Here is a 21,729-nt window from a genome sequence, read left to right on the forward strand (position 1 = left end):
GTCAAACGCATACAGTTCACAGCCCATATAAAAGCAAAAAACAAAGCATGAAGTGCCAAAAAAAAACTAAGAACTGTTTACAGAAACGGTATCAGCAACAAAACATTACAGTAACAACATGTGTTAGGTTACAACAGCGCACTTATCTGTAAATACAGGCGCATTTGTCAGAGAGGGTCGCTCTCCTCTGCACACTGTCTCTGGACCATATGGATCAACATGACGAAGCATCTGCCGCTTACCCACAATCCATTGCGCCGCGACCACCGTCAAACTGCCACTTACTTTGTGCTCACAGGTGATGCTGAAGTCTCTCTGGTGGCGTTGCTTTCTGCGTAGATCATAAACACGAGCCGCTACAACCCTTTAAACCACTTGTCAGCGACATTAGGAGACACAGGAAGTGTATGTCAGGTGAGAGGTGTCACATGTGGACGTCAGCTGTGCGGCAATAAATACGAAGTGAGTACTTAAAACTGAAAATGTCGCTAGTTTCAATGTCTCTTTACACGTTTCAGACGTGAGCAAAGCAATATATCTGTGATAAAAATGCTAGCTCTCCTTTAGCATAGCATTACGTTGATATAAGCTACTTTTGGAGATATTTAGGCTAGTTGGTTAGCCGGCAAGCTAATGGCACTCGATGAGCTGTCAACTAACCATCACGGCTAGCTAGCTAGATATCTGTTTGACTCTAGGCCTGTTTAAAGCTATTATTTGGTAATATAGCTATATAGGAGAACCTGTTTTCCGTTTAGCATTACCATGAAAATACTGATGTGTGGGTAACTTAACCTGTAATGCTGTGAAAGGAAATTATGACGCAGCCATATGAAAATGAAACTTTATGCAATGTCCACGATTTGGGGATTTGTCCTAATTGGAGGCTCTAGTGAACTTTCCAGTACAATAGATAGTAGATAAATCAAATGTTTTCATTGCCAGAGCAAGTGAACGAAACAACAACAAAGAAATTATTGCACATTGCCAAAATAAGTGTGAAATAAAAAGAAAGAAATACAATAACAGTTCTTGTTTTTGGGTATTTATGTGTTTGTATGCAAATTTTTACAAAAGTCGATTAAGATTAAGCGGAAAAATACAGATGTTCAGTTAAAGAGAACTGCATAGATGCTACAGTCTTGGAGGATCTTGCATATATACTGTTTTGTTCACAGAAAGGTGTTGATTATTTACTGCTGCACATTTGCATTTTTTGTCTCAGTTGTATATATTCATGTAAAAATGGAGTCTTGATGGTATGGACACTTCAGTCCAGAGCGTTTATTATGTGAGTACCGCTCATCCAGGCATTATAACACTAAATAGTGTTTCATAGATGTCACACACCAGCAGAGTCATGCAATAAGATATGTGTACTGATGTGTTTGAAAGCTTTTGGTAAGTAAAGTTGCAAAACTATCACAGACTCAACTTCCTGGTTTTAAATATGCTTTTGTGGCATTGAATGCACGACAGAGGGGAGCTGCAAGTTCAGCCGCAGTCAGCAGGAATGCAGGAGGGCGTGGTTTTTGTCCACCCATAAGATAGCAAAGGACCTGAGGTAGGCTCTCACTCCATTCTGCCTGTTCAACCCTCAGCTCCTGTCACTGGCAAACATGGCTCATCTCACATCGCTTTTCAAGTATGTGGACGAACACCAGGATCTGTATGTGAAGGTGAGCTCATTCTGAGTGAAATTTTGACATACTAGTTCATTGTAAGTGTCCTGCTATTGTGGCCAGTCATGCATTGTCGAAATGTCTGCCTTCATCTGATCAAATCATCGTTGCGAGTGTTAGTTTTGAAACTCATTCACTCAGAATTATGGTGTGTGCCAAGTGTCAGTGACATGTTAACTGTAGTTGTTGTAAAACTTATTGGACATATTGAGCTAAGACGCAGTCACTCAGTCATTTTTTCAACCTTCAGATATCAGCCTCAGAGTGATTTTGATTGTATGAAATTAAAATGTGTCTGAATTGTTCTTGTTTCGTAGCGCCTCGCAGACTGGGTGGAGGTCCAGAGTGTGTCTGCTTGGCCAGAGAAGCGTGGCGAGATCAAGAAGATGATGGAGATGGCAGCCAAGGACATTGAGAGGCTGGGGGGAACCGTGGAGATGGTGGATATTGGCAAACAGAAGGTCAGAATGTTCACTGGTTTTTTTATTGCCTTCCCTATTCAACCACCATTTTTGTAAACTGATTCTGTTTTACTTATTCAACAATATTTGGCCTATTTGGCCATTCATGTGTGTGCATGCAGCTACCCTCTGGAGAAGAGATCCCCCTGCCACCTATCGTCTTGGGTCGGTTGGGGTCAGACCCCGGCAAGAAGACTGTGTGCATTTACGGCCATCTTGATGTCCAGCCAGCCAACATAGATGATGGCTGGGACACAGAGCCTTTCACTCTGGTGGAGAAAGATGGTGAGAGCAGAACTGCTTCGGTTTCTGTTTGATACAAAATCACGCTGAGGTGATTTGATGTGGAGCTCAAAACGAAACAGCTTTACTAGCTGTTATTAAAGTAGGCAGGAATGCAGCTTTGGCACAATTGATGGGATTAACTTTAAGGTTTCAGTTCCCAGACTCCGATGTAATGATAAAAAACCTAATTTTATGGCGTTGCAAAATGACAGTATCAAATCTTACAGGAATAAATGACAGTCCTGATGCAGTAACAGAGAGGACAGTTCAAGAAACATGTAGCTAAATAATATAATGAAACTGTAAACTTGGTATCAGAACCATTCATTTAAAGGTCTTACTTTGGTGAGCACAGAAATTGCTTTCATCAACATTGCTTACATGTAACGTCTTGTTTAAATGCTCTTTGAGCTTTTATCAGCTTTCTTGTGATCATATCACAGTTCACTACATATTTTCAAAGTCCAACCCAGTCACCTCATGTGTTAGGGTTGAGTCGTGTTCTTAATCATGTCTTATCTGCAAATCTCACAGGTCAGCTTGGACGTGCACTATTGTACTGAACAAGAATCAGTAATATGTTCCGCTTTACTGAGGGCTCCGGTGAAGCATTTTCTTTAGTAATGAATTATATGATGATAAATGTGTTTTTGGAGAGACTTATTTTGACAGCATTCCTAGATGTGCTGCTGTGTGTCAGCGCTAATTAACCCAGTCAGCTTCCCCATCTGCTGTTGTACTCGAAAGATAAGATTTGGGATCTAACATCCTGCATTACTGAGGCGCGTTTAACTGGGGTTTGTTCTTGATTGCTTCTGTTTTTCTATACACTGTCATGTATGAGATTTTTCCTTCTTTACTTTTTGAATTGATATACATGACTAATACCAATACCCACATAGGCTTGTGTAGTTTCTGGTGATAGTCAGCTGACAGAAAAGTACCACAAGCACTTCCTCCTGTCTCATTCCTGTCTGCTCAGCTCTGTTCTTGCTTACTTCATGTTTTATTATCCCGAGTTTGACTTAAATTGCTGACAGACACCACTGACCTGTCCTCCACTTTTCATTATGGAAACAAAGACCAACAAAGAAAAGTCCACAAGTAGAAAAGCAGCTAATGCATCTTTCACAGTTGAATCCTCAAGCCATCATTGTCTCCAATCGACAAAAAATGTGTCAATTTTTGGGGGAATAACTTGAAAGATGTTTCAATGAAATAAAACCTGATCAAAACCTGATCAATGAAATAAAACCTGAGGGCTTTACACCAAAACTCTGCTTCCTGTTTGCAGGTAAGCTCTATGGAAGAGGTTCCACTGATGACAAGGGTCCCGTTTTGGCCTGGTTCAACTGCATTGAGGCCTACCAGAAGATCCAGCAGGTAATGTTCCCACCAGAGTTTTGTCTCTAACTTAAAGTAGAGTACTAGAAGCTACAGGTGTGCTTTAGTGGTTTATCCCAAAAGTGGGAACTGTCAGTGATGGAGGACAAGACCCCATTAACAACCACTGGTGTAATCACAGTCCAGTTGTAGAGCTTTTACAGCAGCAAACCTACAGTATTTAGTTTTTGTTTTGTTATGTTGTGTCCAAAAAATCAGCCCTGGCTGCTTACTCATAGACTTGGCAAATTGGGTGTGGTTAAACAGTGATGGGAAACATCAACACCTATTAGAATTCACTGACTGGAGTGTTGTTTGAATGGCAAAGTGGAAATCTACAGAGGTGTGGTGACTTCTGTCAGGGTGAATGGAATGATAATAGTAGGTTACTTACGTACTTTAATTTCTTCAAAGACTAGATTTTGAACGTCACAGACCGATTATATTTGACAATGTAGAAATGTGGGGTAAAAATATCTTTAAAGTATGTGGATATTTTTACACCAGGAATATCTGGTGTGAATTCATAACACACAATAATAAATAAACACACAGGTAATTAATATACTAATAAAGAATATTTAGTTACTGTTCAGTGGATTGCAAGGAGTGATTTTCCAAGATTAATGTGCATCATTCTGAGAGATGAATTATCTCTGTGTACAGAGCTGATTTAGTGGAGTAGGGGCTTTTTGATCACTGTGGAGCAGTCAGCAGGATCAGTGGTCAAAGGTCTGTGGATGAAATCTGTAATCATGTTGCATGTCTTATCTAGCCATCACTTAATGATTAAACCAAGTCACGTCATCTGCTCCTCGTTTCGAATCACTTGTATACCCTGAAACAGTATCTGACAAACTGCTTTTCATCTCACTGATATTTTAAACTTGTGCACAGTAAGGCCCGGTGATAATGAATTTGGAAGTTTCAACAAAGTCGTATTTTTTCCCCATCTCCTCACGCTGCAGGAGCTTCCCATCAACATCAAATTCTGCTTCGAGGGCATGGAGGAGTCTGGCTCGGAGGGCCTGGATGAACTGGTGTTTGCTCGTAAAGACACTTTCTTAAAAGACGTCGACTATGTCTGCATCTCTGACAACTATTGGCTGGGCAAAACCAAACCCTGCATCACCTACGGACTGAGAGGAATCTGCTACTTCTTCATGGAGGTGAGGACTGGTTGGAGTGCTGTTTTATATTAATAGACTTTGAGTGATTCAGAATACCATGGATGTACTCAGCATGTCTTGATGGATGTCGGATTAACATGATTTGTTTTTTTAATTTAAAGGTGGAGTGCGGCTGCAAAGACCTGCACTCAGGAGTGTTTGGCGGCTCTGTCCATGAAGCCATGACCGACCTGATTGCACTTATGGGCAAGTGAAGCTGATAACTGAACTATAATCTCATAAAGCTGCTTTGTTTTGTTTTTGTGCCGGTAGTAAAAGTTTAATTGGGTCTCGACCTGCGAGGTCTGTAGTTTTTTTTTCCGAATGACTGCTTTTTCGTCCCATGATTGCATTTTTCACTGCCTGAACATAGCCCAGAGCTCACTGAAAAATGTTATAATCTATTGTTGTCCTCAATTTCCACCACTAGGTGGCGCTATAATCAAGGAAAGTGCATTTTGGCTTATAACTCACATATACTTTGTTGCACAAAACCTTATATCCTCCCATTCACTGAATTGTACTGAATATCGTGATATGGGCCAAGCCCATTTTCGTTTACCATTTTTTTCCGCAAATTTGCGAAATGTCGTAAACCTACTTTTTCAAACTCCTCCCAGGTGATTTCACCGATTTGCACCAAACTGCACACAGCATCTGTGGACCCTCCTGACAAAAATTTATTAAAAGAATTTTGATATTCCAAACAATACTCAAGTTATTAAATAACAACTTCCTGTACATTTTGCTGAAAACACGAAGTGTTGCACATTTCCACATTGGTCTGTCTGAATGACATAAAACCCAGGTGACTACTTCCCCATGAGCCACTAAGGCTCTGTGAAAAAATGATAAACTTATTTTTTCGAAGTCCTCCTAGGCCATTTGACTGATTTGCAACAAACTCTGCAAGTAGCATGTGTGGACAAAACTTATCAAAAGCTTTCACCTATGTCACACCTGGCGGCGCGTTCCATTTTGATGCTTCGCCATAAAACCATCAACTCATAATAACTTCAACATACAATTTCCCATCTACTCAAAATTGCTCAAACTTGTAGAAGGTCTTATCTTCTATACATCTACATGGCACATCCCGACGGCAGCATGCCCCGACATGTGTGGACTGTGAGGGCCCGTTCATCGCTGCTTGCAGTTTCAGTTTCTTTTACCTTCACTTACATTTTACATCCAAGTTTTAATCTGGACTGTCTCTTCCGAAACAGGCTCCCTGGTAGACAAAAGGGGGAAGATTTTGGTTCCTGGCATGTACGATGATGTGGCCCCTCTGACAGATGAGGAGAAAAAGCTGTATGAGAATATTGAATTTGACCTGGATGAGTACTGCAGAGACGTTGGAGTTGGACAGCTGCTTCATGACAGCAAGGCAGGGAACTGATGTTTTCATCACACTAAAATAGAAATCTCTGGATAACTGCATAGTAATCCATCATTATTTAAATTGTGTTGTTCTTGTCTTCCTGTAGGAACAAATCCTAATGCACCGCTGGAGATACCCATCTCTTTCTCTTCATGGGATTGAGGGAGCTTTTGCAGAAGCCGGAGCCAAGACTGTGATCCCCCGCAAGGTCATTGGCAAGTTCTCCATCCGCCTCGTCCCTGACATGGACCCCAAAGTTGTGGAGAAGCAGGTAGGCCATGAAATATCTTCACACTGACTTTTTTTTTTCTAACTCCGACTTCTGTCATCTGGAGTGTAAATTAATTCTTTGCCAGTGAATTTTTAAATTTAATGACTTTGCATGAGTGGTTGTGTGTCACAAAGATGACTCACTCAGTCACACTTTCTTGGAAGGAAAATTGCTTCTACAACAAAAATTTACCAAGTAAGACAGAGTTACACATTTCTGAATTTGTTCAAAGTTTGATCTATTCGTCTTGAAGATAAATCACTGAATGATGTCCTAGTCTTGTCAGTAATCAGAACAGTTGTTTATACAACCCTTGACCTTTTTGAGTTTGTTCAATGCTTACCACAGCAGAAAATGAGGAATTGTAATAAAAAGTTGGGAAGCACATTAAATAATGTCCATTAACAGATTTAAATACAAGTATGTTATAGAAATATTAAAAGGCTGATTAAGCATTGCTTAAATGCAAGTTTGTGAAGTTGTATACAAAAGAGTCCTTTATAACTGACACTGAATAAGAGTGAAAAAGATTTTTTTTGCTTTAAATGACATTCAAAAATAGTTTCATCCTGTTTAATAACAGATAAATTGTCTCCCTTTAGATGTCAAATAGTATCACAAATTTGTTAAAAATGTGCATTGATTTTACTCTTATTTTTCTTTGTCATTTGTCAAGGTTTTGGATTACCTGCAGAAGAAGTTTGCTGAACTGGGAAGCCCCAACAAACTGAAAGTGAGCATGGGCCACGGAGCCAAGGCCTGGGTGTCTGACTTCAACCACCCGCACTACATGGCTGGTCGGAAGGCCATGAAGACAGGTACGGAGGCTGAGTGATGCAAGACTTGGATAGATTTCAGTTTTATTAACATGCATAAAGTTTGTAAGCAGTTGCTTCTGAGGCGTCCACAGTGGAGGCTGTGGGAATTTTTAAGGGATGCGCAGAGCATAAATAATAATTAGTTTGAAAGACAAAAATATCTATCTGGTGTTTCTGGAAAGGCAAGTTACTGACGTCAAAGATAGAAAATACTTTCCATTTGTGTCTGCTGAAGTGAGAGAACAATCGTCGCTGACCTTTAAAACACAAAATGTAGATCTAAATACCACAAAGGGTTTTTGGTTCAAGAGAGATCTAATGGATAAGGATGAAACAATTGTTGTCAATAATGCAGAGTTTTATTTGTTTGTTTCGACTGTTGGTCACGTTTTCTCCTCCTCCTTGCTGTGCCTCAGTCTTCGGTGTGGAGCCTGACCTCACTCGTGAGGGTGGAAGCATCCCCGTCACCCTGACCTTCCAGGAAGCCACAGGACGTAACGTCATGCTGCTCCCCGTAGGATCCTCTGATGATGGAGCTCACTCCCAGAATGAGAAGATCAACAGGTACTTTTTATTTTTTGAAAGAAAAGGGGGCTTGGAAAGTTCCTCATAAGAGGTAAATAAGCATCAAAACAAACAAGTTCAGATGTGATACCAAGAGAAGGAAATATTATGAAAGCCAAAGGAAAGATTGTTTCAGGGCTCCTAAATAATGTCTGTCAACTCCACATTTTGTTTTAATTTACGTTGAACAGATTATGCTTTTCTTCCCAACTGTTATTTTGAAAATGAGATGCAACCACTGGAATTCTTTATGAATAATCTACACAATGAATCACTGACTATTCTACAATTTGAAGAAGCTCATAACAGTTTCTTCTTTCTATTTTCAGGTCCAACTACATTCAGGGGATCAAGATGCTCGGTGCATACTTCCACGAGGTTTCCCAGCTGGAATGAATTGATTTCTCATCATGAAAAATGTAAAATGTATAATAACATGATACGTCTTCTCACTCTCTGAGCCACAGTTGTATGATTTACTCTCCACAGTTAATAATTTTATACACACTTCCTCGTAATAATAAAAGCGGTTTTCTTTGTTACAACGTGTTTTTCTGTTTTATTTATGTGAAGTTGTTTACAAGGAACTGAAAAAAGAATTTGAGCTGCAGGGTGTGAAAACTGCATATGGTGATTGAGATTTAATGATTGATTTTTATTATTTTGTAATAAAGAACACAAAAAGTACAAAATTCTCATTAGCAAAATGTCCTTAAAGTACCGAATGTAAAAGTATTTTTTCTGCAGTAAAATGTCCCCTTTCACTCATTTATTATGATAAATGACCTAATATTGTTTATAGTGATGCATTGATGTGAAAACAGCATTTTCTTGTGGCGGTTGCTTGAGGTGAAGATTATTTAAACTACTTGTCTGCAGTTTAGTCCAGTGGTTTCTAACCAGAAGGACAGGAGGTCTTGTGACCCTCCAGTAGGTCATAAGGTCAACCTGAGGGTTTTTTTTTTACTTGACACTAGGTTAATGTTTAACAAGATAATTTAGAAGCTTATTAAATGTTGTTGTTAAATGTTGTATGTCAGAATTTGATCCGTAGAGTTACTGCTACCTATCACAGAAATGTGGTGCTGTAAATAGTAAAATATCTAAAATGTGGTGGAGTAGACATTTAAATTGGTTACTTATAGCACTTAGGTTACTTTGATATTGATAAGACTGCACACATTATTTGCCTTTAACTTACAGATATGACCAAGGATGACAATTACACATGAGAGTTGCACTCAGATTTGTAACACACACATAGTTTGTGGTGCTGGACTTTAGGAGGGTATATACAAATGAATAAAAATTAGCTGATTGCACAGGAGTCAAGAATGAATTGCACAAAGATGTTAAAATATGAAAATATAGGATTTACAGCATATATTAGATTAGCAGTGAAAAGTCTTTTATATCACCTGACTGTAATGCAGGGGAGATATGTTGTTCTGCCTGAAAATGTTGTCAATGTTGTCATTGAGCCCTCAAGCAATTTCATAACATTCAAGCAATGTGAGTTCTGAGTGGGAAGTGAGTGGTACTGTCCCTTTAAGAAGAGTCGTTACGTAGCCGAGAGGAAGGGGTGCCTGATATTGTCATGGCTCAATCCTCCTTTAAACCTAAACGTAAGCATTATAATTTGGAAAGTTTCACAGCTACTCAAAGCTGTTGTTTCAATCTCTATTACTTATTTGTTCTCAATCCGTCTTAAAGTTTCTCACATTGCGTATTAAGTTCGTGTATAAACAGAAAGGTATGTTTCGTGAGACTCGCTGGGGGATACAGGAAGAAACCTGGCAACACAAGCCGTCATTTTCCGGCGCGGGAAAATCATAAACAACACAAACGCACGGCGGAAGAAAGCCCTTTAAAACAGTCTTCTTTTGACTTTTCGTCTGCTTGAGTTGATATACTTTACTAGAGCCCACGAGGAAAGAAAGGGGGGCTCACGGTGACTTTGAACCATACAACTTCCGCTGCTAAACTCTGATAAAATGCTAGCAGTAACGATGTGTTTACAACGTTAGCTAGCTAGCTGTCATGTTGGTGTAATGTTAACTTAGTTAGCTGTCGCCTGTCAGACGTAAAGCTCTAGCTACACTATGAATGCTGTAAAGTTGAATTAAAGTTAATTGACGGTGAGATAAGGAGTGTCGACCCTGTAGTTAACATTACAATGGATCGCTACAACGAGGTGAAACTGCTGCTGAAAAACTGGGAGCAGGGTTTTGTCAAAGAGCACCAGAGGAAACCAAACAAGGTAATGTAAAGGCTAACCGAGAGTTAGCCAACAGCTACAGGGCAGCTCACTGCTTTGATTTACAATAACAAGACATGTTGTATGCATGTTTGATGGGTTTTTGTTGTTGTGGCCATGTCTCCCTTCATTCATATTAGTTGATTAGTACAATGCTCTTTAATTCCTAGGAGGACATCGATGAAGCTCCAGAAGACACCAAGAGTGAGTACAATACATAACTAGCAAACGAGATAAGTAGAAATAGATTTGGTGACATGAACGTATTACATTGTATGTCTTTATTCCAGAGCTGTATAAGGAATACCGAGGTTTGAAACAAGCCAAAGAGAACAGCAGCAGTGATGCAGCCAGCGGACATGCTGAGAAGTCCAGATCTACAGCTGAGGTCACCACAGCCCTGAAGTTACTCAAAATAATTGCGTTCATGACTGTGGTTGTGTCTGTGTTTATATTAATGTGTGTTAATAAAACTGTTTCTGAGCATAACGTTATACTCCAGTTCCTTGTTTCTCCTCATGACATCCTAATTTGAATCTCTTCCCTAACACTTCAGTCAATCATTTACCCATCTATCCTTTAACCCATTGTTTCTTACTCTATGTTTTTCTCTGCCTGTTCTTGATCTACTCAGGAGACAGATTGTTGGGGTTCCCATCTGAACCGCAGTGCGCTGCCTGCGTCCTCTCCCAAACTGACACCCAAGGACAGAGACAGTCTTCAGACGTCTGCTCAGTACTATGGCCTAAAGCTTAAAAACAACCTGGCTACACTGAGTAAGGTGAGGCACACCACATTACAGTCAGACAGAAAAAATTTGGCTTCCCCGTTCCCCAAGGATACAGTGACAGACTGCTCAGACAAAAGATGATTTGTTTTGTTTTGTTTCTGTTGCTGTGATTTCCTTTTGTCATTCCAGGAGAGACCTGTCTCACTGAAGAAATCGGTTCTTCCTGGTCGGATGCCTCTGAACTCACTGAAAGGTGGACAAACTAGACAGATAAACAGCCCTTTTGCTGCTGCTGCCAAAACCACCTCTGCTGACCCTGAATCCAGCCCCTTTTCACCAAGGTAAGATAAAAAGAGTTATTTTTGGATCAACTGCACATTCACTTTAGTACATTATTCACTGATGAATATATAGGTTATTTTGTTATATGCTGCATATTTTCTTTACATTTTTACTGTCTAACCAAGTGGGATTATCTTTCATCTTATGTGCTGTTATGTGTACAATATGCAGTTATAATCTTTTGAGCAACCTCCACTGTGGTAAAACAAACTAGAAAATAAAGAAGCTTATATAGTATTGCATTGTCTTTGCCAAAGAAGCCATTTAAACCCACAGTTTTTAAAAAAATGTTTTCTGTGTTCGGGTTCACAGAAGAGTTAAAACTTGCCTGGGGTCCCTGTCTTCACCGACAGTCTGTCCACTGGAGCCTGAAGATCAGTTCGAACCATTTGAACCTGTCAAAGAGTCTCATGAAGAACTGGCAAATGCTGCCAGTAGTAGTCGTCACCTTAGTAACAATAGTAAAGTTAATAGTCCACAAAATCCAAATTCTTCTTGTCTAGCTCCCTCTCCAGCCAGATCTTCTGTGCTGTTGTCGTCATTAGGAACTTCAAGAGGACAAATAGGAGCCACAAAAAAATGTAATGAAACTGTAGGAGCTTCAGGAGACATGAAAGAAACTATTGAAACTTTAGGAACTCCACACAAGGGTTTTGATTCTGAAGATCTTGGAACTGCAACTGGCCTGAGGGGAAGACCACATGTTTCTGGAGGTTTCAGAGGCGGGATGGGAAGTAGAGGCATCAGAGGAAGGCCCTCTCTTGTCGGCAGACTGAGTTCTATTGACAGGAAGTGGCTCGAGAGGTGTCAGGTCTTTGGAGAGATGGAGGCTGAGGTGGTGCCTGGAGCAGGCAACCAGGAGATAGATCTGAAGAAATGTGGAGAGAGAGAAGGTGAGAGAGAAACAGAAGGAACAATACAAGGAGATGAAAAAGGAGGAAAAAAAGAAATGGATGCAGAAGCAGAAAGAAATAATCCGCTGGACTTTGGAAGTGATAAAGGCTTTGAGAACATTTCTGCTGACAAAATCGTCTGCAATAGTGCACCAAAACCTGCTCTGAAACACACTGGAAAGAGCAGAGGAGGAGGACAAGAAGAAGTGAACAAGAAGGGTGATGAGGAGATGGAAAGAGGACTGACGCCACCTCCAACGCCAGAAGACGACAATGAAACTAGTCACAAATCCAAAGATACAAAGAAGAGAGCAAGGAAAAGGCAGAGAGAGGGAGAGAACATGGAGGGAGAGACGGTAGAGGAGGGTGGGGCGAAGAAAAGGCGTAGGAACGCCAAAAAGAAAGAGGAGAGCTCGGATGTAAATGCTGGCCAAGCTCCAGAAGGAAGGAAGAAAAGGAAAGCCAAGAAAAAGGGAGATGAAGATGGAGAGGCAGGAGAGGAGAAAGAAACCAAAGAACCAAAAAAGGTAAGCACATTTGTTTTCATCTCAGCATAGTCTGTTTTATCTTTTGTGCAAATTAGTTAAATACAGTATTTTTCCTATTCAGGTACCTCAGGAGAACTTGTTTGGAGATATAGAGGAGGAATTTGCGGCAAGGAGAATGCATTACTCTCAGCCTGTCAAACCAAGGTACAGTCAGAACACACATGTCCCTGCACTGTAAAATGATGTTGAACCATCTCTGTCTGAAGCGTATGTACAAAAAAACCCCAACGTATTTCATTCATACAGAAGTGTGAAAGGCGCAGAGGGTAACTTTGTGAAGATAAATCTGAAGAAGAAATCTCACGTGAAAGGTTACGCACTCAGAGGTGCTGGTCTACGCAAACAGGTAAGTTTTGTCTGTTTGCAACTGATCATTAAGAATCACAAAGTATCTCATAAATCAGCTTTGTTTATTGCTAAATAAGACTAAACATGAAAAACCTGTCAACTTCCTTGTGATGAACGTATTTGTTTGCTTTTGTCCCTATTTTAAATTTAAAACCATACGCCCAATTTCGCATTACTTTTAGACCATCTTAATACAAAATGTATCCCTGTTGTCACAAATCTATGGTGTGTGTGTTTTTTTAGTTGTACATGCAGAAGTTCCAGCTGAAAGGCGAACGTTTTGGTGGAGGTGCTGGATTCTTTGGCCGAGGAAGGAGGGGTGGATTCAGAGGGGGGCTCAGTCGTCAGGGTGACACCTGTTACAAGTGTGGAGGGACCGGACACTGGGCCATGGACTGCAAAGGACCAGGTAATAGACTGTGATGCATATTCAGAAATAAACACCTGTTCAATTTGTCTTGATAAAAAAAATCTAATGAGACAAATCCTTTTATGGTGTTATGTGCTAAAATCCTGTGATTGTTTTGAAGTGAAAGCCTCTTCTCTCTGCTCAGGGGAGAGCGTTTAACACATATACACAAACCCTAAACTCAGAATTGCTTGTGATGATGAACAACAAATACCTCTGAACTCTGTTTTTTTGCAGCCTCTCCTCGTCCCATTGCAGACGACCCACCTGCTGAAGAGGAGCCGTTTGAGCTGCCCACACTGGAGGAGGTTGCCAGGGCAACCGGGACGCTGGGACCGCAGCCTCTGGGTAAACATTTTAACTTAATGTCTGTTTAGAGGACGATGCCTCAACTAACACTTTTGTGTAGTGTGTCGGATTTAGTGTTATCTAAAATGGCCTGCAACATGGTGGCATCCTAGATGACCCACTCCCTCTGTAGATGATATGTTTTTGTGTAAATTCTGATCTTTGTGCATTCCAGGGGCAACTCCCACTATCGATGAGGAGCAGCCGTGCCAAGAAAAGGGGTCGCACATGAACCCTACAGATGAGGTGTTGCTGAATGTGATTCGTCCTGACTATGAGCGCCCTGCTGCTCCACCTCCAGTGGAACCACTTTATAAACTCACAGATGATGGGAAAGTCCAGGGTAAACACTTATTGTATAATTAAACACAACAGGGTAAAAAAAACAAAAAAGGAGTAGTAATATTGTGCATTTTTTCAAGCCTTTTGTTTGTGTGCCTGTTTAGAAACACCTGCCGGGGTGCATGCAGCTCTGAAAGAGCTCGGCTATCAGTCATTTAGACCAGGACAGGAGGAGGCAATCATGAGGATCCTGTCAGGTATGTACAGGACAGTACAGTACACACACCAAACATGTACACATCTGTACACCTTAAAATCTCTGTATTCATGTTATTTTGTTGCTTACTATTTCTCTAGGTCTCTCTACCCTCGTAGTGTTGTCCACAGGAATGGGTAAATCTTTGTGCTACCAGCTCCCGGCCTACCTGTACGCAAAGAGATCAAAATGCATCACTTTGGTCGTTTCACCTTTAGTCTCGCTAATGGATGACCAGGTAATCACCTCATTTTAGCATATTCATATAATGTTAGATTTAATTTCTCTCATTCCACTTTTATTTAGTAATCTTTATAAGATGAGAGCTGTTATTGCGACCAGTGCTGAGCTGACCTGATTTTCTCATTCAACACATTTCTCTGTGTTAACCCACATATGACCAACATTTTTCTTATCATAATCAAAAGTCAAGAGCATATGAACCCTTTGATTTTGACCAGTGATCAAGTTAACACATTTTGTTGTGAATTCTTCTTGTTTGTGTAGCTGTCTGGCCTGCCGGCCAATCTGAAGGCAGCCTGTATTCACTCTAACATGACGAAGAAACAGAGAGAAGCTGCGATAGAAAAGGTAACAGATGCAATAGGAGTCTTCAGAAAGGCTTCAGAAACCAAAACTTTTGACACATCATTTGTATGTAGATTTAATAAAAAAAAAAAAAAAATCATGCATTATTCCCTTTTTTTCTGTAAACTCTGTAGAGGTATTCTGATAGTACTGTAATGCTAGGGAGAAATCTTGAAACTTGACCTGAAGCTACAGTGTGGTTGACAGTATTTTGGGTACTCTCGGTCTTCTGTTTCTCCAGGTGAAATCAGGCGAGGTGTGTGTGTTGCTCCTCTCCCCAGAGGCTCTGGTCGGTGGAGGTGGTTCAGGCACTGGGTGTCTACCGTCGGCTCAGGAGCTCCCTCCTGTGGCCTTTGCCTGTATAGACGAAGCTCACTGTGTCTCAGAGTGGTCACACAACTTTAGACCCTGCTACCTGAGACTCTGTAAGGTGGGTTAAGGACGCTGTGTTTATGGGGGGGGTTCCTTTACTATTAGTTGACCTGCCTGTTCTCGACTATGATAAATGAATATGTGATGTGTTTGTAGGTACTGAGGGAGCGTTTGGGAGTGCAGTGCTTGCTGGGACTCACAGCTACAGCCACACTGTCCACTGCTCTAGACATCGCACGACATCTGGACATCACTGATCAAGACGGCATTGCGGTCCGATCTGCAGCAGTGCCTCCTAACCTGTATCTGTCCGTGTCCATGGATAGAGGAAAAGATCAGGTGAACCAAATGAGATGTTATTTAAATTAGGCTGAGTCTATTGCTGGAGAAAAGTTGTATGTGTATGTCTCTCTTGAAATAATTGAAGTTGTCCTACTTTTCCCTTTCTGACCAGGCATTAGTATCGCTGTTAAAAGGTGACCGTTTCGGTTGTCTTGACTCTGTCATCGTCTACTGCACCAGAAGAGAGGAGACGGTTCGTGTAGCGGCGCTGCTCAGGACGTGTCTACAGGGGGTGCTGGTCAAAGAAAACAAACAAATCAGCAGCAGGACAGAGCACAACCCTGTAGGGCAGAAAAAGAAAGACCTGGGTAAGGGTTAAATGATTTATATTTTTGATTGATTAAAAGCTAGATTTTCGTTTAAGTGAGAGATGATACGAAAAAAAACATGTGTCATGACAATCTCTCTCTCTGTCTCAATGTCTCTGTCTGCTGTTTTCATTCTACCGTTTTAGCAAGGAAGAAAATCCGTAAACCGCTGAAATGGCAGGCGGAGTCGTACCACGCGGGCTTGTCTGCGTCAGAGCGCCGTCGGGTTCAGAACAACTTCATGTGCGGCGAGCTCAGAATCGTGGTGGCCACTGTGGCGTTTGGCATGGGCCTCGATAAATCTGACGTCCGTGGTATCATCCACTACAACATGCCTAAGGTGGGTAGTGATATTGGTAATCTAAATATGGTCTTGTTTTCTACTCAGAATGCCACAGATACCTGGTCAGATAGATTGCAATTGATCTAAAACTCGGATATTAAAACTTAAACCAAAATACTGTGTAGAACCAGGGTCCAAGTCTCTTCTTTAATGTGTTCCATTATTGGTAAATGTTCTTCCAGAGCTTTGAGAGCTACGTTCAGGAGATTGGGAGAGCAGGAAGGGATGGAGATCCTGCACACTGTCACCTCTTTCTGGACCCCGAGGTAACACTTTAACTTTCAGGCTAGACTGAAGCCTAGATTTAGTTATTTTGCAGTTTCAGTGATGGATTGTAGACCGAGCGTTTGCTGTCAGGGCTCCTCGGCCGTAGAATGACCTGCCTCAGGACCTTCTCTTAAATTACTTTTAAAGACACTTTTGTATTTAAATTTGAATTTTTTAAAAATTTAGAACATGTTCTTTACAGCATTACATCTTTTTTTTTCACTTCTAGTGTGGCTCTCTGGTTTTCTTTTCTTTGTACTATCACCTTCACCACCGTACCATGAATTTATACACACATTTGTGTCTGTGTGTAGGGTGGAGATCTCCATGAGCTCCGTCGTCACATCTATGCGGACACAGTTGACTACTACACGGTGAAGAAACTGGTGCAGAAAGTTTTCCCTCCGTGCAAATGTAAACAGATACACCAGAAACAACAGGAACTTGTAAAGGTAACACTACCTGTGTGTTTGTATGTGTCAGCTGCTACTAAAGACACTCACAAAACCTAAACTTTCCACTAAATAAAGACTCTCTGTCTGTGTGTGAAGGACATTGAAGACTCGGAGCTGCTTGAAATGATGGATATGTGTGATGAGGAGAGCGGCCTGAACCCTCACACTCAGCAGGACACAATGATGCCATTGAGTGTACAGGTACTTAAAAGGGGAAAATATTCTTTAATATCATTTAGTCTTTCTGCTTTATCCTTTCAGACCGTTCTAATACAGTTAACACTGAAGGAACTAAGTAAATTGAAGTTCATACAACAAAATATCGCTAAGTTAACTTTTTTTTTTTTTTTAGCAAAAATACATTTTTATGAGGTGATATGTAAACGTAAACAGGGTTTTTGACAGAATTAATTCATCACCTGAAATTGTTTTTACTGCCAGGAGGCGTCACATCCCGAAGCAGCCGAGCTACCGCCCCGAGAACACAGAGACGAAGAAGAAAAAGAGAAGGAGGTGACAGGCAAGCAGACAATTCAAGACGACGAAGCTGATGGTGCTAAGAAGCAGTCGGATTGGCTGAGCGATCAGGAAGAGGAGAGTAGTTATTGGCCCAGAGAGCGAGTGTGTCACACCCATGAGAGAGCGATTCCCATCCAAGAAACTGTGGAGGCTCTGGACATCACAGAGGAAGGTAAGTGGATATGCACATAAGGTCATGTACATGAATAAATCAAATTAAGATAGAAATAGAAGTATTGATAGATGATGTAAGTGAGAGAACAGAGATACATACCAGGCATCTTTCTTTGGAATTAGGAAAGCAACATGTTTAGTTTTATTAAAAAAATTGCATCACATATATCATACACATATCCTTCTTTGTTTTGTAATGTTTTTCCTATAAAAAATGGGGCTATATTTGTTGTTTGTTTAAATATTTTAAAGGCTGTCTATTCTTTGTGACCTTTTAAATATTCAAGAAAAGTAATGATTTTTTCTCGGCATTCATAGATAGACAAGTCCTCTGTTGAACCCTTACTCTGGAATTTAGCTCATGATCCAAACATGCAGGACTTTTCGAGTTAATAGGAATAGCTCTTAAAATAAACAAAGTGAAAATCTACATTGATTACTGTAGGTTGAAAGGACGTCTGTAAACTGAATTTTTGCAATGACATGTGTAGCAACAATTTAGATGTGATGACTTTGGTGCCATTGACACTTCAAATGCACTAAATCCTGTAAAAAAAAAATACAATAAGAAACAACAGTAAAAGAAGAACAAAACCTCTTGAAAATCTTTTCTCTTTGCGTTTGTGTGTCTTTTTAGGAGTAGAAACGCTGCTCTGCTATCTGGAGCTGCACCCTCAACGCTTTGTTGAGCTTCTCCACCCCACGCTGTCTGTGTGTAAAATCAGCTGCTATGATGGACCAAGACAGCTCCAGAAAATCACCAAAATGTATGAAATGTCTCTTATTCTTTTAAGAATAGATTTTTTTGAATGTGCCAGTCTGCAAATCTGTCTTTGTTTATATAAAGATTTAGACCAACAAGGTTTTCGTTACATATTGGGAAAGACAAGGATAAACTGTTAAAATCCTCTCAGATTTATCTTATTTTACTTTCCACAGTTGCCCCCCGGTTGCGGTGGTGTTGGCCAGGCGGCGGATGGCAGGCGAGCGAGTGGAGTCATGTGATCAAGTGGAGTTTGATGTAGTTGAGGTTGCGGACACTATGGGATGGCAGCTCCCTCTTGTGAAGAGAGGACTCAGACAGCTGCAGTGGAGCTCTGGTAATAAAAGCTCGGTGCAGGCCCGACTCTTTAACTGGCATCTCTTGCTAATAAAAGTTTTGGTTTGTCATGGTTTATAAGTTTCAAAACCTTATAAACAAGAGTCCACACAGACACAGAAGCAAAACACATAGCAGGAAAAAGATGTCTCTTTCTGCGTTGTAGTTTTTCCTCCTGTCGTCTGCAAACTTTACGATAATAGACAAGAAAGTGAACAAAGTAGAAATTTAAGAATGAAGACAATCATAAATCTTTGTGTTTCAGCTGGTGGACGTAGCGGCATCCAGGTTGAATTCTCCTCCATATCCTCTTACTTCCGTTCCTATGGCGACCTCAGCTATGTGGAGATGGACCGAGTGTGTCAGTTCCTTCATAACCGAGTGCAGAACCAAGAGAGAACGCAGCTCTACCAGCTGACCGCCTGCTTCAAGGCCTTCAAAAGGTACACCGATACAGTAAAGCTGAAGATTTTACCCTCCAAGTTAAATGTATCAAAACCCTGGAAACGTTTATGTTTAAAATTAAATTCTTGTATCTTCTTGTGTATGTGCATCTGCATCACCTTGTGTCCTGTATTGCAGTGTTGCATTTCTCCATGTGTCATCCTGCGTTGATGATTTGGATGAGAGTCGCAGCCTCCACCTAAAAAGCCTTCTTTCTGAGTACTTTGACAAGAGGCGGGACCGAAGCCAAATGCTCGCACCTTTGGACGTTGAGGAGCTCAACAAATATAACGTAAAACACTGGATTGTTACAGGGAATTTCAGCCAGATGTGTGTTTGAAATGGACTGAATCCTGTTGTTGACCTGTGTGGTTTTTCTTGCTTGTAGTTGTTGGACTGGGAGAATCAGATCAGAGCGGATATCAGGAGTTTTCTCGCCAACCGGAGTGATGAGAAGTTCTCTGGAAGAGCCGTCGCTCGGATCTTACACGGAATAGGTGAGAGCACAAATGCATGCACACGCACACATACATGCATACACACACATAAATCTGATGATTTTACAAAATATACAGTGTTGGAGGAAGTATTCACATTTACCGTAGTACTTGAGTAAAAATATTAATATTAATATTACGCTGTTAGAATAGTTTAAGTAAAAGTTATGCGTCAAAAATGCTAGTAAAATTATCCAAGTATAATCAGGAAAGACCTAGAGGACTCTTTAACCTCTAGAGGGTGTTAGAGGATCAGTGAATACATTGTGAGCTTTACACTGTTGATTTTTTACTACAGCTGGACTCGGAGAGTAGAATGTGGATAAACTAAACATTTGTATCATCATATTCTCTCAGTTTACACACACAAAACATGCAGTGTTCTTTCCCATATAGACTTTTTGTTTTTCTGTCAAACACAAAAAAACGACTCTCCTCTTTTCACTTGGTTATAACATTGTTTTCTTGGAAGTAATGTTATCTTAAGAAGGTATGGTTACATCTCCACGAGCCCTTGACCCAAAGCGCAACTATCCAGTAAATCTATAGCTTTCACCAGCTTTGTTATTTCCTAAGTCCTCTGTGTTCCTGCTCTTTTCATGTCTCCCCTGTGAGGCCCCGAAGCTTATTCAAAACTAGGGAAACTTATGTGAAATGATTATTAGATATCTAATCAATTCTACAAGCTGAAGCCCTGAACCACATCTTTGACCCAATCAGGAGAGGCAAATCAGGGCTCATTTCATCACGAGTCTCTGTCCTGATAATGAACTGACAGTACAAATAAGGGGACAACAATGGAAAGAAGTCCAGGACACGTTTCAGTAATCTTAGCCTGGTGTCAAAGTTAAATTATCAGCTGTGGATCAGCATACGTGCTTCATTTCAAGACTTCAATCTTCCAAAGTTGAAAACAAATCTCTGTTTCAGGGAGTCCTTGTTATCCGGCTCAAACCTACGGCAGGGACAGACGCTACTGGAGGAAGTACATCCAGTTCGACTTCAACCAGCTGATCAGGCTGGCGACTCAGGAAATCATTCGCTTCAAATGACCTTCAGAAAGTGCTTGTACACACGCACTCGTACTCCTGTGGAACAGCTGTGATGGATTCTTTTGCTCTTTGTATCATTTTTATTCCATCATGTTGAATTATTTAATCTGTTGTATGTTTTTCCACAATGTAAAGATTTATATGTGTGCTTAGTAAGGCTGTAATTAATAAAATCTATTTTTCTAGCTTGGTCTTCCTGTGACATTTATTGACATCATCTTAGGAGTATTCCCTCAGAAGGTTCTAGTTTTGATCTCTCTTCTGTCTCAAGTATGTTATATTGTTCTCAGTGGGTTTAGTTAGATCACTGACTCAAAAGCAAATAATAGCCTTGACCCAGAAATGAGCTGGTATGAGGAAGTAAATGCAGGAGAGGGGCTGAAGGCAAATATTGACTTGTATTGATGGGAAGATCTTGTGACGGGAAAATCTGTGTAATGATTAGTCATATATAAACATTTACAAAACAAATCTTTATTTGTATTGCAGTGCTGTAAAAGCAAGGGTTGAATAAGTAAGTTGATCCTGATTCAATATCTTGCTGTGAATGTGACTGTGGCGTGTCACAAAATCACAGAATTAAAAGCGACGCGGCGTATGTGGGGCAGTGTGTCTGTGGGAGAGAGGAACTTCTGTCGGTGCAGATTTGAACCTTTTGAACTTTTATATGCAAAAAGGGACATTTAACACTGAAGTAAAAAAAAATACTAACAAGCACAACAGGTGCCCTTTTAACAGTGGACTCTGGCTTCTACATAAGTGCTGTGGCTCTGACAGCATGTCATAAAAAGTGAAGAATGACCAACGCCTAATGAACCTGGGCAGTCTTTGTCTAGCAGTCT

At 40.6% G+C, this 21,729-nt stretch overlaps 2 protein-coding genes across 3 annotated transcripts; both read left to right on the plus strand.

Moving 5' to 3' along the window:
- Positions 1-250: 250 nt before the first annotated feature.
- Positions 251-8,556, plus strand: cndp2 (carnosine dipeptidase 2). 2 transcript variants are annotated; one of them, XM_037092763.1, is made up of 12 exons: positions 251-462; positions 1,602-1,679; positions 2,000-2,143; positions 2,266-2,428; positions 3,723-3,811; positions 4,780-4,980; positions 5,103-5,187; positions 6,207-6,367; positions 6,468-6,632; positions 7,309-7,450; positions 7,867-8,014; positions 8,344-8,556. In XM_037092763.1, the coding sequence occupies exons 2-12, from the start codon at positions 1,620-1,622 to the stop codon at positions 8,408-8,410; spliced, it is 1,425 nt and encodes a 474-aa protein (XP_036948658.1). In that variant the 5' UTR covers positions 251-462; positions 1,602-1,619; the 3' UTR covers positions 8,411-8,556. The 2 variants fall into 2 exon arrangements, with proteins under 2 accessions (XP_036948658.1, XP_036948659.1); XM_037092764.1 differs by having other exon boundaries at positions 258-414.
- Positions 8,557-9,585: 1,029 nt separating this feature from the next.
- On the plus strand, positions 9,586-21,072 carry recql4 (RecQ helicase-like 4). The gene is made up of 28 exons (XM_037092760.1): positions 9,586-10,274; positions 10,442-10,475; positions 10,562-10,659; positions 10,906-11,052; positions 11,191-11,342; positions 11,656-12,763; positions 12,846-12,928; positions 13,031-13,130; positions 13,376-13,541; positions 13,779-13,889; positions 14,065-14,232; positions 14,336-14,428; positions 14,529-14,665; positions 14,935-15,018; positions 15,257-15,445; positions 15,544-15,726; positions 15,842-16,037; positions 16,184-16,377; positions 16,563-16,646; positions 16,962-17,099; positions 17,199-17,303; positions 17,544-17,793; positions 18,433-18,562; positions 18,735-18,895; positions 19,160-19,337; positions 19,477-19,630; positions 19,727-19,835; positions 20,766-21,072. Exons 1-28 carry the CDS (start codon positions 10,191-10,193, stop codon positions 20,885-20,887), a joined length of 4,758 nt encoding a protein of 1,585 aa, XP_036948655.1. The 5' UTR covers positions 9,586-10,190; the 3' UTR covers positions 20,888-21,072.
- The last annotated feature ends 657 nt before the right edge of the window (positions 21,073-21,729 follow it).

This window comes from Acanthopagrus latus, chromosome 3 (assembly GCF_904848185.1).
Source record: "Acanthopagrus latus isolate v.2019 chromosome 3, fAcaLat1.1, whole genome shotgun sequence".
NCBI classification, from domain to species: Eukaryota; Metazoa; Chordata; class Actinopteri; order Spariformes; family Sparidae; genus Acanthopagrus; species Acanthopagrus latus.